Source organism: Trachurus trachurus (assembly GCF_905171665.1).
Source record: "Trachurus trachurus genome assembly, chromosome: 13".
Lineage (NCBI taxonomy): Eukaryota > Metazoa > Chordata > Actinopteri > Carangiformes > Carangidae > Trachurus > Trachurus trachurus.
The window spans coordinates 33,801,528-33,815,007 of record NC_139892.1 but is presented as its reverse complement, the minus strand read 5'-3'; the positions used below and the strand labels follow the sequence as shown (position 1 = coordinate 33,815,007).

Sequence of the window (13,480 nt, the reverse complement as noted above, 5' to 3'; positions counted from 1 at the left end):
TGCCAGCAGCTAGCGTAGCGTGTCAGTCGCTCGGCTAAAGGCGAAAGCAAGTGGACGTCAACTTTGTAAACCTCCTCCTCCTCCTCCTCATCCTCCTCCTCCTCCTCCTCCTCCTCCTCCTCCCCCTACCAAACAGGCTACTGGAGAGCTGACAAGGCCAGGATGTCCAGTGTGTCCCCTGAGGAAAGCCCTGTCTTTAACTGTAGCTCCTTACTAACTACCTCCCGAGATCAAGACAGTGAGTGTGTGCGCCTGGGGGCTGTTGGGTGGAGGGGTCTGGGAGTTCAGAACGTATAGATGGACAGACAAGGGACTGTGAGTAAAGTGGGTGTGCAACTGGGTGGAAGGTGGTGGTTGTTGTTGTTGAAGGGAGATCAGGTTGTCAGCTGCCAATTCTTCAAAACTTCTTTTCTATACTGTGGAGTTTAATGTTTTGAGGACCATTGTTTTTGCCTTAATGATATATAAGTTTGTGTCAGGTTAGTACATTTGCACTGGCACGGTTTGACCTTCACTGTTCACTCAAGTCTCACTGGATAAACTGTCGAGTGTCACCGAGGTTTGATACAAGTCACAGTCACATTTAATTTAATTTGGTTTAAGTCTGCAGAAATGGAATGCCTGAATGTAAACAAATCAAGTGAAGCATCTGGTATTTAAATACAAGAATGTATATACTGTACATGTACATGTGCTGGATGCATTTTTATGCATCGGTATGTTTACAAGACAAACATGACACCAGAAGTAATGTGTGACCTTAATGAGAAGTGTGTATTGTGTGTTTTTTTTTTTTGAATGACTTGACCTGATGTCACTTGAACTTGTCTGAAACTCCAGCATCGTTCTCAATGGGTTGGGCGGCGTTCATGTGCATCAGCCCCAATGTCAAGGAGGAGGGTGCCATGAAGGAAGACACTGGTACACAAGACACACCCTATACTGAGGTCAGTGTTCGCCTTTAATGTTGAATTAAACCTTAAAGGGATAGTTCGCCCAAAATTCAAATTGCTTACTCATTATCTACTCCCCCTCATGTCGACTAAGGGCTGGGAGAAGTTTCAGAGTCCTCCGTGGCTTCTCTGAGTTACAGGGGGTCTCGGCATAGCAGTGCATGTCCATATAACGGTTGCAAATGGATACCACTTTTCTTCGTAACAAAAAGACACACCAAAAAACATCCAAATACTTCCATGCTGCCCGTATGTAATGTCCGTCTTGTATTGAAGCCCCGAAATGCGAAATTGTTCCGAAAAAAATTAAATAAGTCTATATTTCAAGCTTGTTTGTAGAGGACGGACCCTGGTTTTTTGGTGTGTCTTTTTGTTACGAAGAAAAGTGGTATCCATTTGCAACCGTTATATGGACATGCACTGCTACGCCGAGACCCCCTGTAACTCAGAGAAGCCACGGAGGACTCTGAAACTTCTCCCAGCCCTTAGTCGACATGAGGGTGAGTAGATAATGAGTGCAATTTGAATTTTGGGTGAACTGTCCCTTTAAACTCCACAAATCACAAGCTTTGCTTTAATGCAGTATTTTATAATACAGATGTTGAAGAGGAGTTTGTCTCATGTGCTAGTGCCACAGCTGTACCTGCTTGGTGTCTAATGTTAGAGCTGGTGCTGGTCACCCCAAGGTCTTGGCTTGTGACCAACAGTGACTTGGTATTTGCTTTTAGAGCTCCGGTAATGGAAATGGAATTCTCTCCTATCCTTAACCAGACACTGTAATTCACCAGTTTTCAATCTCTTCTTGACACACATTTCTTTGTCTTGGCCTTTGATAGTGTCTCAAAGACAGTCAAAGTCAAAAACTCAACTTTATTGTCCATGCTATATGCAATACATCTATATGAGAGACACGTTTAAATATAAAAGTTAAAAAAAAGAATGTAATAAAATAAATGTAAAAATATGTATGCATAGTGCAATAGGTATTTACTGTGCAAGTATAGGTTCTGCAATGCACTGAATGAATCTTAAATATGGATGACTCATTTGTGTTTTATTGCATTTTTTTTGCTATTATGTTCTATTGCTGCCCTTATATTTAATTCTGATTTGAGATGTTTTTATGTCTGCCACTTTTATGATGCACAGTTGAATTCCTTTTCTCTTTTATGTAGTTTTGATTTTACCTGTAAAGCACTTTGTAACCTTGTTAAGAAAAGTGCTATGTAAAGTTATTAATATTATGATCATTATTGATATGTTTTCTGATCTGTGTGTGCTGTGTAGGACACCCTGGTGGAGCAGCTGGAGCTGTGTGTGGACTATCTGTGGAAATCGGAGAGATACGAGCTCATCGCCGACATCAACAAACCCGTCATCGCTGTCTTTGAGAAGAGAAGGGACTTCAAGGTGACCACTGACTGACCCTCCCAATCTGTGTCTTATGTTTGTGTGTGAGCATATTGAGCTGAGTTTAACCTCATTTGTGTGTGTTTGTGTTTTTTGTGTGTGCCCACAGAGGCTGTCAGAGCTGTACTATGACATCCACCGCTCCTATCTGAAGGTGACCGAGGTGGTGAACTCAGAGAAGCGGCTCTTCGGTCGCTACTACCGCGTAGCTTTCTACGGACAGGTGAGGAGCAGTTGGATGGACTGGTCTACGTGTACACCTCTACAATAAACACAGATCACAAAGCTTTAACTTCTCAGCTGACACACACATTTGAAACACAACTGGAGTGAATGATTTGTACAATAAATGTAACTATAAACATTAGAGAGGACTTACAAAATATAATATTATTGATGGTGTCAGTGAAAATATATTTTCTGTAAAAAGTGCTGTGTCGCGGTGGCAGAAATCTCAAAATTCTTGCAAATGATGAGTGAAAAGAAGTGAAATCGTCTGCATAGATAGATGGAAAATATATATTTGTTGTAATTTGGGTAAAAAATGGGAAAAGAGCATTTGATATAACAAGTAAATTTGGTCCTGGCCAATGTCAAATCCTTGGATTTACCTGTGATGAATCACTGTGAGGTGTGGTTTAAGTTTAAGTTTGTTAATGACATGAAGAGGAGGTTTAAAAAGTTGATGATGAAAATATAAAACCTCACGATTCGAAAAGAGAAAATTGCAGCATCTTGTCAGTGAGGCATGGACAGGTAAGGATAAGGGGAGCAGATCTTCTTCTTTTTTGAGTCAGTATCCTTAATTTCTCTGTTTGCTCTTTTCTTCCTTTTTTTTATTATATTCTAAATCAAGATTGCGGTAAGTCTTGTATGTCTTGATTTTCCATCTTCCTCAGTGCTAACCACCTTTACCTCTCTTCTCCTTCTACCACTATTAACAATCTGCTGCTCTTACCCCTTCTGGAGGGCTTGTGTGAAGCTTGCTGTGGTCCATTTTACTTCCCATAATCTCCAGTGATGACGTTGTTTCCTCCCTAAACATTAAGAAGCGCTTTTGTCAGTGGGCCTCAGTGGAAGTGAAAGACACTGTTTAATAAACCTCATTCACCCGGCGCTGCTTTACAAATGACCTGTGAACTCCCCCATCCAGAACTTACAGTAACAGTGACTCCTTGCTGGCGCTGAGTCGTTCTAACCCAGTGATAAAATGTGTTCTCGCACAACCAGTGACTCAGGAAACCACTAGAGGGCAACATAAAATCAGCAAATGCAGCACCATCTAAATATAAAACTGTTTTGCACAAACACAGCCACCCACTCGTACTCGTACATGTCACAGGTTTCACTAATGAGTGTGTGTGTGTGTTGTGACAGGGTTTCTTTGAGGAGGAGGAGAGCAAAGAGTTCATCTACAAAGAGCCCAAGCTGACGGGACTGTCAGAGATCTCCCAGAGATTACTCAAACTCTACTCTGACAAGTTTGGAGCTGATAACGTCAAAATGATCCAGGACTCTAATAAGGTAAATAACAGGGATTTGGCCTGTTTATAAAGCTTTCAAGTATTTTTTTTTTTTAAGTAGATGTTTTGCCTGGATGTTAATTGTTGGTTTGTGTCACATAACTTCACATAAATGTTCACTGTTGCTTTCCCAACACTCAGGTTAATCCTAAGGACTTGGACCCAAAGTTTGCCTACATCCAGGTAACGTACGTGGTGCCCTACTTTGACGAGAAAGAGCAACAGGACAAAAGGACGGATTTCGAGAGACATCACAACATCAACCGCTTCGTGTTTGAGACGCCGTTCACCCTGTCGGGGAAGAAACATGGAGACGTGGAGGAGCAGTGCAAGAGACGCACCATACTGACCAGTGAGTACAGTCTAGTTTAAAATACACAAAAAACAAACTGCATACAGAGCAGTGAGAAGCCTTTAGCTAAATATATTGAAATTCAAATTTATTAAAATACAAGAAATACCATAAGTACATTAAATTAATAGATTCATGTATTTCATTTTAAATACTTAATTATAATGAAATTTACTGCAGTAATAAGTAATGTCAAAATAAGATAAATAAAATGTAAAAGTGATGTGTCCATACGAGCAAAACAAATCACATTAGCACATCAATAAGTAATAACAGAAGATGGAATAAAATGAAGAACAGACTGTTCACGTGTCAGCGCGGTGTCTGTTTTTGTAACTAGTGTGTGTTTATTTTCCTCTCTTCAGCGAGTTCCAGCTTCCCCTACCTAAAGAAGCGTATCCAGGTGGTGGAGCAGCAGAGCACAGAAATGAACCCAATAGAAGTAGCCATAGATGAGATGTCACGTAAAGTCTCCGAGCTCAACCAGCTCTGCAACATGGAGGAGGTGGACATGATCCGGCTGCAGCTGAAACTGCAGGGCAGCGTCAGTGTCAAGGTGGGAGAATCTACGGATGCACATGTACATATTAAAAATGTAGTTGCTTATCTTTGTCTCCTCTGATGATCTGATCTCCTCCTCCTCTTCCTCCTCCTCCTCTTCTTCCTCCAGGTCAATGCAGGGCCGATGGCTTATGCCAGAGCGTTTTTAGAGGAGAAGAATGCCAAGAAATACCCAGACAACCAGGTCAAACTGCTGAAGGAGATCTTCAGGTAGGACTTTAAGTGTTTGTACTCCTGGCATTACAGTATGTATTTTCAGTGAGGGTCAGAACATGTTATTCTACATTGTGAACGTCTAAGAACAGTGTTACATATGAGAAATATGACAGATGAAAGCAAAGGAAAAATTGTGCACAGATATCAAAAAAACAGCACATTGCTCACATGTGATGCCTGTTGGATAGTCATGTTATATATACAGTATATATTGCTGTCGTGCCAAATCCATTTTTTAAATGAATGAGCAATAATTAACACCAGTACAGTTTGACAACGTTCAAGAGTTTTTGAAATAAAAATTATTGCCTATAGGTCTGAAAGTCATGGCTAATTCAAACAGTTAAACTTTCTCAGATTTATGTAAATAAAAATGAAGGCATACTTGAAAAAAACACATGAAAGGCTTCAACTTAAAGGGACAACGAGGAGTTTTGGAAAAGCGAAGCGTTTTCACACTACATTTATGAGCCTCCGCGCACCGTGAAATTCTTTGACCGGCGCAAGACAGACTCATGTTTTCATTCATCAAGAATTAAAGTCAGAGGTTGGAAGACGATCACATGCGGCGTTATTCTCATGACTCGCCACGAAACCGAAAGTAAAGAAATGCTGGTCGGCTCAACCAGCATTTCCGCCACCACTAATAATAACAAAATAACGATAGAGATTTATTTATATATATATTTATATTTATTTATCGATATATTTATCGAAAATGGGCCCATTAACAAGTGTGGGTAGCGGAGATTCATCCACATTAACGTGAGACTTTTTTATAACCAAATAGAAACTCCTCGTTGTCCCTTTAAGTCTCAATTTGATGTTGTGTGTTTTTTTAGCATTCAAACCTCCAACAGTCTTCTTCTTTTATGTCCATCAGTGGCAAAACATTGTTAAAAAAATACAATCTTTTTCAATAGTTTTACCTTTTGAAAAAAAACTGATGATAAAAGGTCTGGTTCTGGTTCTGGTTCTGGATCTGGTTCTGGTTCAGGTTCAGGTCACATGATTCACAGCATAATAATATTGAGAACACTACAATGAGACAAACTTGCTGTGCCCCCTGCAGGCAGTTTGCGGAGGCCTGCGGTCAGGCTCTGGATGTGAATGAGCGTCTGATCAAGGAGGACCAGCTGGAGTACCAGGAGGAGATGAGGGCTCACTACAGAGACATGCTGACTGAGCTCTCTGGCATCATGAATGAACAGGTCTCACTCTGCACTGACCAATGAGTGTCCAGATGTAGTTTTATTACCACACTGTGGCTTTTATTTTATTTTTTTTAACAGTTTTTCTTTTATTTGCTAGTTCAGTTGCATGCACCTGTGCGTTATTTTACAAGACATTTTTTACATTTTCATAGGTTCCATTAGTTTCTGTTATGACATCATTGTTTTCCTCCTTCCTTTTTTCTCTCATTGCAGCTTCAAAAAAACCTTGCATTCAGCACCACCTCTGTCGCTAACAGCTCTCTGTCCACTCTTTCTAAGACTGGTACGTCATGTCATCAAATTCCCTCATGAAAGACGCTCCTCTCAGCTTACTACCTGCTTTCCCCCACTTTATCTTTCCATCCACACCCCAACCAAACTGCTAGTCTTGATGCTTTATCTCCCTTTTGAATCTTTTTTTTTTTATTCTTTGCTTTCGTCCAGATTCCGCACACAAGACAACCAGGAACGGAACGGCACAGCACCTACTGAATGGCCAATAGACTCACAAGATTTTCTTTTTTTTTGTGCCAGTGAGGGGCATTTTTCTTTCCCCTGACTGCTTTGGATATGCCAGTCTGAGCCCGGAAGCGGCTCTTTTGCTTGTTTTCTGACTGTAGCTGTTTTCCTGCTGCAGGGAGCAGCCGTTCTAGTGGAACTGTGACTGACGATGGCGAGTGTAGAGAAAACAAGGGAAGAAGTGTGTAGACTGTGGTCGTGGTAGTCTGTAGTCCTGTCGTTTGAACGTTGACTATCTGCAGTAGAGGCCAGGCTGCTGGACTGTTATAGCTACTGTTTGTTTTTGGTTTTTTAGAGACTCGATCCATGTGTGGTATGGATTCCCCTGACCCTGCCAACTGATTCATCAGCTTACATACTGACAGACAAACGCATACAGCGCATATGGTCACACACAACATGCACACAGACACGCACACACATGCGCCTTCTCTCCACAACCCCTGTCCCTTTAGAGAACAGTGACCTTAACTGAGCTTGGGGTGCGTTCAGCCGTGTATGTAATATATAGTTTTCTGGTGCATTTTGATTACATCGTTTTTTACATTTCCTCTTTGAAGTAGCATTGTACTTCAGACTATCTAAAGACAATTAATGTGAACAACAAAAAAATATTTGAATACAGGTCTCCTTTAACCAAGAAAATGAGGAGTTGAACGCACCTCCAGTTCCCGTTTGAATGTAGAGCAGCTCCACATTGCTACTTTTTATCCTTGCTAACATCCTGGAAATATCAGCTTCCCAATTTTCAAATCAAAACAAAAAAAAAATTATGTTTTGTAACATTTTTATGATTGAAATTGCATTGTTACTGTTATTATTTCCTGTACTGTTTTGAAATTGTAAATAAGAAATATTAATATTTAAAATGTTTGAAATGTTTCTTTTTATAAATATATACAATATATAAATATTTGTTTAGCTGAATTAAAAAAAGAACAAAAACTAAAGTTTTATGTATAACATTTAAATAAAATTTTGTTTATGTCCAAATTTTATTATTATACGTCAAGTAATTTTCCTCACTATGTCTTAATCAGCTGTCCTGATGTCGGTGTCGCTACAATCATACGTCTACTATTCTTTCACCTTCTTTTTTACCTCGAGATCACTCGTCTTCTCACTGTAGTATGTATCCACTCCTTATGATAATCATCTCAGCCCAGGTTTCCAATCAGGCAGCTGAATGGAGTAAAATAGCTTTCTGAAATGAAACTGTGCCTTGGCTGCAGCTGTGCACAGCAGCTCGCTCATATCCTGCCCATTGACAGCAGCCAATTATAGATAATAGTCCAAAGATATAAATGTATGAAGCAGAAACTTCTAATGAGCAAACCCAACCTGAAACAAAGGAAGAAAATCACTTCATACCTCAGTCCATGGTGAAGAAGGAGATCGATAACAGCTGTATCGATCTATCATCTCCTAATACCAGCTATATTTAAACACATACAGCAGTTTGGTAGATTTCAAACGTGTGAAACTACAGTACAGTGCATTATCATCTTTCTCATTTGTGATTGTGATCCGTATTGTCTGCTTTTCATCAAAGAATAAATGACGCTAGAGTTACTTAATATATGCAATGGCTCTTAGCTTTTACAAGGCCAGTGTAAAAGATGAAAAGGTCCTGCTACATCAAAGCAAACTGAATAAAAAAAGGTCAAGGTTTCTTTTGACCAGAGGAAAAGGCATTCGGCTTTACATCAACCTGTGGTGTCATCTCCCTCCACCATCAAAGTCACAAGCCCAGTGCAGCTATGTTTACTGTATACTTTAGATTGTGGACAGCTAAAACACATTAAATATGGTAGTGGGAGTTTATGCTTATGTTTAACAGATATATGCAGGATTATTGTTGTTGTACAGTAATCCTGCCTGAAATGGATGAATGGACAGGCGCCAAAAAGCTCAGTCCTTTGTTTGGAATTATTGATTTCCTTTTCATTCTCTGAGGGGTCACTGCACACAGTCAGTAGCCAAATGAATCACAATCTGAGCAGTTTGTTTTGATCTGATGGAGCCAAGAGGCTCTCACCACCACCACCACCACTGTTGTGTGTCTGTCTGTTGTTTAGGCTCTCCGTCTCTCTCTCCATCCTGTTACCCTGGAGCTCCGTTTTCCTTTGTGCTTCATTTCAGCACAACCATAACTGATGCCCCAACCAGGCTATTATTTTACTAGAACGCTGGCAGCTTGGATGCCATTTGGAAATAGTACTCAGACTAAAGACAGTGATTTCAACTGTTTTTGAGTTTGAGTGTTGAGTTTTTGAATCATCTACATTTTCTCAACTAACTAAATGTTATTTATTATCCCTCTGGTACACCAAATATGAAATTTTAATCGAGAAATTCCAATCTTGTCTTGTTTGGACACTGGTTACCAAGAGCATTCTGTGCTCACCCAGCCCATGTCTAATGATTTTGGGTACAGTCTGTTGTTTTATAGTTTGTAGGCCTATGTGTGGAAATGAAGTAATGTAACAGAAACTTGCAGAAACGTCATGATAAAAGAGAAAACACATTTTATTGAGAGTGATATGAACTATGAAAATGTAGTGTGTACTCTGATATGGGATCTTTTTGGCACTTTACTACAACTCCCTTCATAAAGGCTTATAAATAGATTATTAATACAGTCATAAATACTTTATAAATCATAAATAAACAGTTATAAACAAGCTGTAACACAGTTTTCATGTAATAACGCAGGCTCACTATTTGGCAAGATCAAGTTAATGCTTTTTACTCACTAATTGTACCAATGAGTTACTATCATTTTTTATCTAATCTTATAAAACCCTGTAACCATTGAGATATGCTGATGGAGGTTAATTGCTAATAGACAAATACCTGATCAAGGCAGGCACAAATAACTGATGATAAGGAAGCAAGCAACAGGTCATTGTTGTCCTTTTTATCTAATATTTTATAACATGAATGATTTACAAAGCTTTAACAAACTAAGTTATAACCCATTCATAAACCCTTCATAAAGGGAGTCTTATTATGAAGTGGTAGCGTTTATTTTCCAATAGCTGTATATAATTACTGACCATGCAGGGAGGGAGCAACAGAGTGGTTGTTTACTTATTGATGTTAAGCCTAGTGTTGGCCCACAGCACCTAAACAGAGGTTAAGTGGCCCTGAACACACAGCTGGTGGTAAAAGACAGCATGTGGTCCGCTCAGTGTCTTTCTCACTTGTCTGTCCTAATCTCTGCCTGACAGGACAGCGGACACAGTGGTGTCCGTCCGGTCTGGTCCCATTTACCTCCTTAAAGTACCTTTTCCTTCATGAGCTCCATGCCCTTCCAGCCAATCGGTACCTATACTGCACGTCTCTACCCCTGAAGGTCTCATCTGTCTCGCCCGCCTCCCTCTCTGCAGCATACTTTGTGAACCAGAAAGCGGGGGCCGATTGGGTTTCTCTCCTCTACAGACGAGGTTATGTGCGCCTGTCTCCCTCCCGCTGCATGGCCTAGACTGTGGTGGGGTCAGGTTGCTCTGAGCCAGCAGCACCATTCATCAGCACAGGTCACAGACGACCAAGCCCCCGGTTGATGCTGATGCTCGGTGTCTCGTACTGACCCGGTAGACATCTCTTCCTGACAATCCTTCATATTTTATCGTCTGTGTGGTGTTGCATGTCGGAGTCAGACCAGCTAAGCCATACAGGTGTGCTTAGAGCCTGCCTGGTCTATTCATCAGGGGTTACAACCTGTGGCCACATGAGCTCCTTTGCAACACCTGACCAAACAATCCCGGCTGTGGAAGCCCCAATGAGTGTAATTATCTGTAATTTTCTCCTTTGTGAGCACACCGCCTCTATTTGATGTCTTTTGCAGTGATTCCCTCTCTTATTATCTATCAAACGCCTGTTTTGTTTTCATGTTTTTTTCCCCCAAGACTGCCTGTCATCAATGGGTTACCCTCCTCCCGACCTCTGCCTTTATCAAGCAACATACATATTCATGACACAGACGTCCACTCATTTAGTGGCTCAAATTAGAGGCCGACCGGTCCACATATCTGTCTGAATGAAATGAACAAAACCTCAGCACTGTGAATGAGTTCCTACGTGTCAATGTATTTGAAATACATAAATCCAATACTTTTACTGAGTCACTTTCTTTTTATCTTCTGCATCATTGGGAGCAGGAGTGTGCATTTCTTTAGTTTCCATCCTCCATTTTTCTAACAAACAAGAGTTAATATTTTAGAGGGAGGATATTGTAATCCCAGTAGAGACATGGGCATTACAAGATGGTGAGTGTGGGGTGCCAAAAAGAAAGAGAACAACTATCTGATCTCTCCCATCTATTCTTAATATGAAACATCAAGTTGCTGAACCTGCTGTTGGACCAACAAGCTTCATAGCAGCAAAAGGGTTCCTGTGGGTTTAGTAGGTCTCCTGCCATTCAAGCTCTATCTAGTGCAGTGCACATTTCATTTCCGACCCCTGCTTAGTTTTCCTGAAACTGGACGCCAGGGCTGATTAATAAAACATCCTTTGTGTGCTGCTGGCTGATCATCGGAGCCCTTTCAGCTGTATAAGTGGTGAAAGGCGACATAATCTCTCCCAGAACAAGATCTGGACTGAGATTGAGGAGAGACAACACACAACAGAGAGACAACAGGAGGAACCGACAAAAAAAAAACCATCTTTTTTTTTTTTTTTTGAGAGGAGGGAGCAGGATGTTAAAACCCCAGCAGCCCGGTGAGCTGCTGCTGCGCGACTCCCCGCCGGTGTTCGGGAAGCCGTGGTACTGGCAGCGCGACGGCGGCGCCATGGAGAGCACCCGCAGCCTGGCGCAGGTCATCATGGAGATGCGCGATGAAATCAAGAAGCTGGAGACGGAGAACCGAGAGCTGAGGGGGGACTACGCTCAGCGGTCGTTGGGGACCGTGCTGGGGGAAGCCAGCCCGGTGTCCTCGGCGGGAGCAGCGGCAGAGCAGCGGGGAGGGATGGAGATGGAAAACCCCTATGTCAACCTGAGGCGCAATGTGTCCGCACCGGTACTGGAGGGACAATACAAGGGTAAGAAGAGCTCAGCTGAGGGCCTGTGAGTAGTTCCATTTCATAGTCTTTCAGCTACAGAATGGACATGAGAATATGAGAAAATGATGAGGAAATTAACACTGCAACCATTTACCATACACCTTCATTAAGTTGGAGCTCAGAGATTAACAGGTAGTAGCTCACAAGGGCCAATAAGCAAGACTCTAAAAACTCTAGATCTTGTAGTGCAGCTTATCAGCCTCTGATTGAATGGAGTAGTATTCATATAAATAGGAAGACAACATGGTTGGAGGGGGCGAAAGGCATTAACAAAAAGTTCCTACTTTCCTAAAATGGTGCAGAAAACAGGACAAAATTTGAATAAGACATAGTAAAATCTCAAAAACAAGTCTATTACATTACACAATGTTCTTGTTTATCTCACAGAGAACAACATCATGACTGTGCGGAGGTACTCTATAAGCACCAACCTGTCTGGAGTGACCATGAGAGAGGACAGAAGGACGGACAGGGCGAGGCGGGCTGACTCAGGATGGGGGAGACTACAAGAAGAAATCCAACATGGGAACAACGGGCTCTATGGTGATCCAGGCAGAGGAGAGGTGGGAAAAGTTACCAACAGGCACTCCCTGCAGGAATACGTCCACAAAAACAGGTACAGAGAGACTTTTTAATTCCCAGAAAGAGTGCTTTTATGTTCTCCTCAGAGGTGTTTATCGCCCTTTTCCTGAATTGGCAGGTGTCCAACTATATAACCCTTGTGATTTCTTTTGCGTTTTAGGGCCAAGGTAAAGACTGTCACCTTCCTTCTGCCTGTGGATGACATTTACACCAACCGTCCAGTTCTGACCAAACACCAGGAGGAGCCTAAACTCACTGAGCTGGCCTCTATAACTGAGACTGACTCTTAAAACAACTTTTTAAACACTTGTGGATGTGGCCATGGGACAAAATGCAAACACGAACTGAGCCCTCATGGCCCGATCCAGGTTAAGCTTCTTCATCTAGGTCAGTGTAGACTGGGCTCTCGGTGTGTGAGCCAGCAGACCGATTTTATCACACCTGACCACACAAACAGAGGACTCTGGTTACAGGGGTTGTTTTCATCTGACCATGGCAATCTAGGCCTGGCCCCACGGCGATGAGGCACGGGGCCCTCTGTAGTGAGGATCAGATGTCTGGACTCCTCATCCTGACCCGGGGTGTCATTTTGGAGTGAGACGTACACCTCCAGGTGACGGCCCTTTACAGACAGTTGTGGTCACCTGACTCAGGCCCTCGCGAGCTTCATCAGACTCATTGTTTATTCATCGTTTGTTTCTTTTTCACACTGTAAACTCAAATGGGTAGTCAAGGGGCCACGTGTGTGTACAAACACGTGACCTGTTTCCTGTCAGTGTTCATAAAGAGTGTATTTTTTTAGTCCAAATCACACACTGTCACCTCTGCTTCCATGTTTGGAAGGCTGATTGTACATAGACTAGTGTGTGGCATACTACTGTATATGAAACCTAGGCACCTTGTAAGTTACAGATGACATATGCAATGTTTTGTATCTGACAAAATTGAAGTTCATTTAGTCTTGCTGTTATTTCACTCTAATCCTTATAACGGGTTGGTTTAAAATGTATAATACAGTAATATCAGATTCATGTATTTATATGACTGGATATATATTTGTGAGAGTTGAAATCCAGAGTTGAACAC

The 13,480-nt window shown here is 41.6% G+C and overlaps 2 protein-coding genes across 4 annotated transcripts in view; both read left to right on the top strand.

The window, feature by feature from the left end:
* Positions 1-7,460, top strand: part of dock10 (dedicator of cytokinesis 10) — a gene marked incomplete at its 5' end in the record, with an annotated part of 70,806 nt that extends 63,346 nt beyond the window's left edge. For 2 of the 3 annotated variants that reach the window (XM_083984602.1, XM_083984603.1), the window contains 10 exons: positions 137-238; positions 841-947; positions 2,241-2,363; positions 2,473-2,586; positions 3,741-3,887; positions 4,028-4,238; positions 4,604-4,794; positions 4,909-5,009; positions 6,088-6,226; positions 6,674-7,460. In XM_083984602.1, the coding sequence (XP_083840728.1) occupies positions 137-238; positions 841-947; positions 2,241-2,363; positions 2,473-2,586; positions 3,741-3,887; positions 4,028-4,238; positions 4,604-4,794; positions 4,909-5,009; positions 6,088-6,226; positions 6,674-6,721 (1,283 nt within the window). In that variant the 3' untranslated portion in view covers positions 6,722-7,460. Of the gene's footprint in view, positions 1-136; positions 239-840; positions 948-2,240; positions 2,364-2,472; positions 2,587-3,740; positions 3,888-4,027; positions 4,239-4,603; positions 4,795-4,908; positions 5,010-6,087; positions 6,227-6,442; positions 6,513-6,673 lie in introns of all 3 variants that reach the window. The other variant, XM_083984601.1, reaches the window with a different exon arrangement.
* A 3,988-nt stretch (positions 7,461-11,448) lies between these two features.
* On the top strand, positions 11,449-12,684 carry LOC310996378 (uncharacterized protein; the record flags this gene model as incomplete). Its single annotated transcript, XM_083985754.1, has 3 exons — positions 11,449-11,791; positions 12,200-12,428; positions 12,555-12,684. 3 exons carry the CDS (start codon positions 11,449-11,451, stop codon positions 12,682-12,684), a joined length of 702 nt encoding a protein of 233 aa, XP_083841880.1.
* Positions 12,685-13,480: the final 796 nt, after the last annotated feature.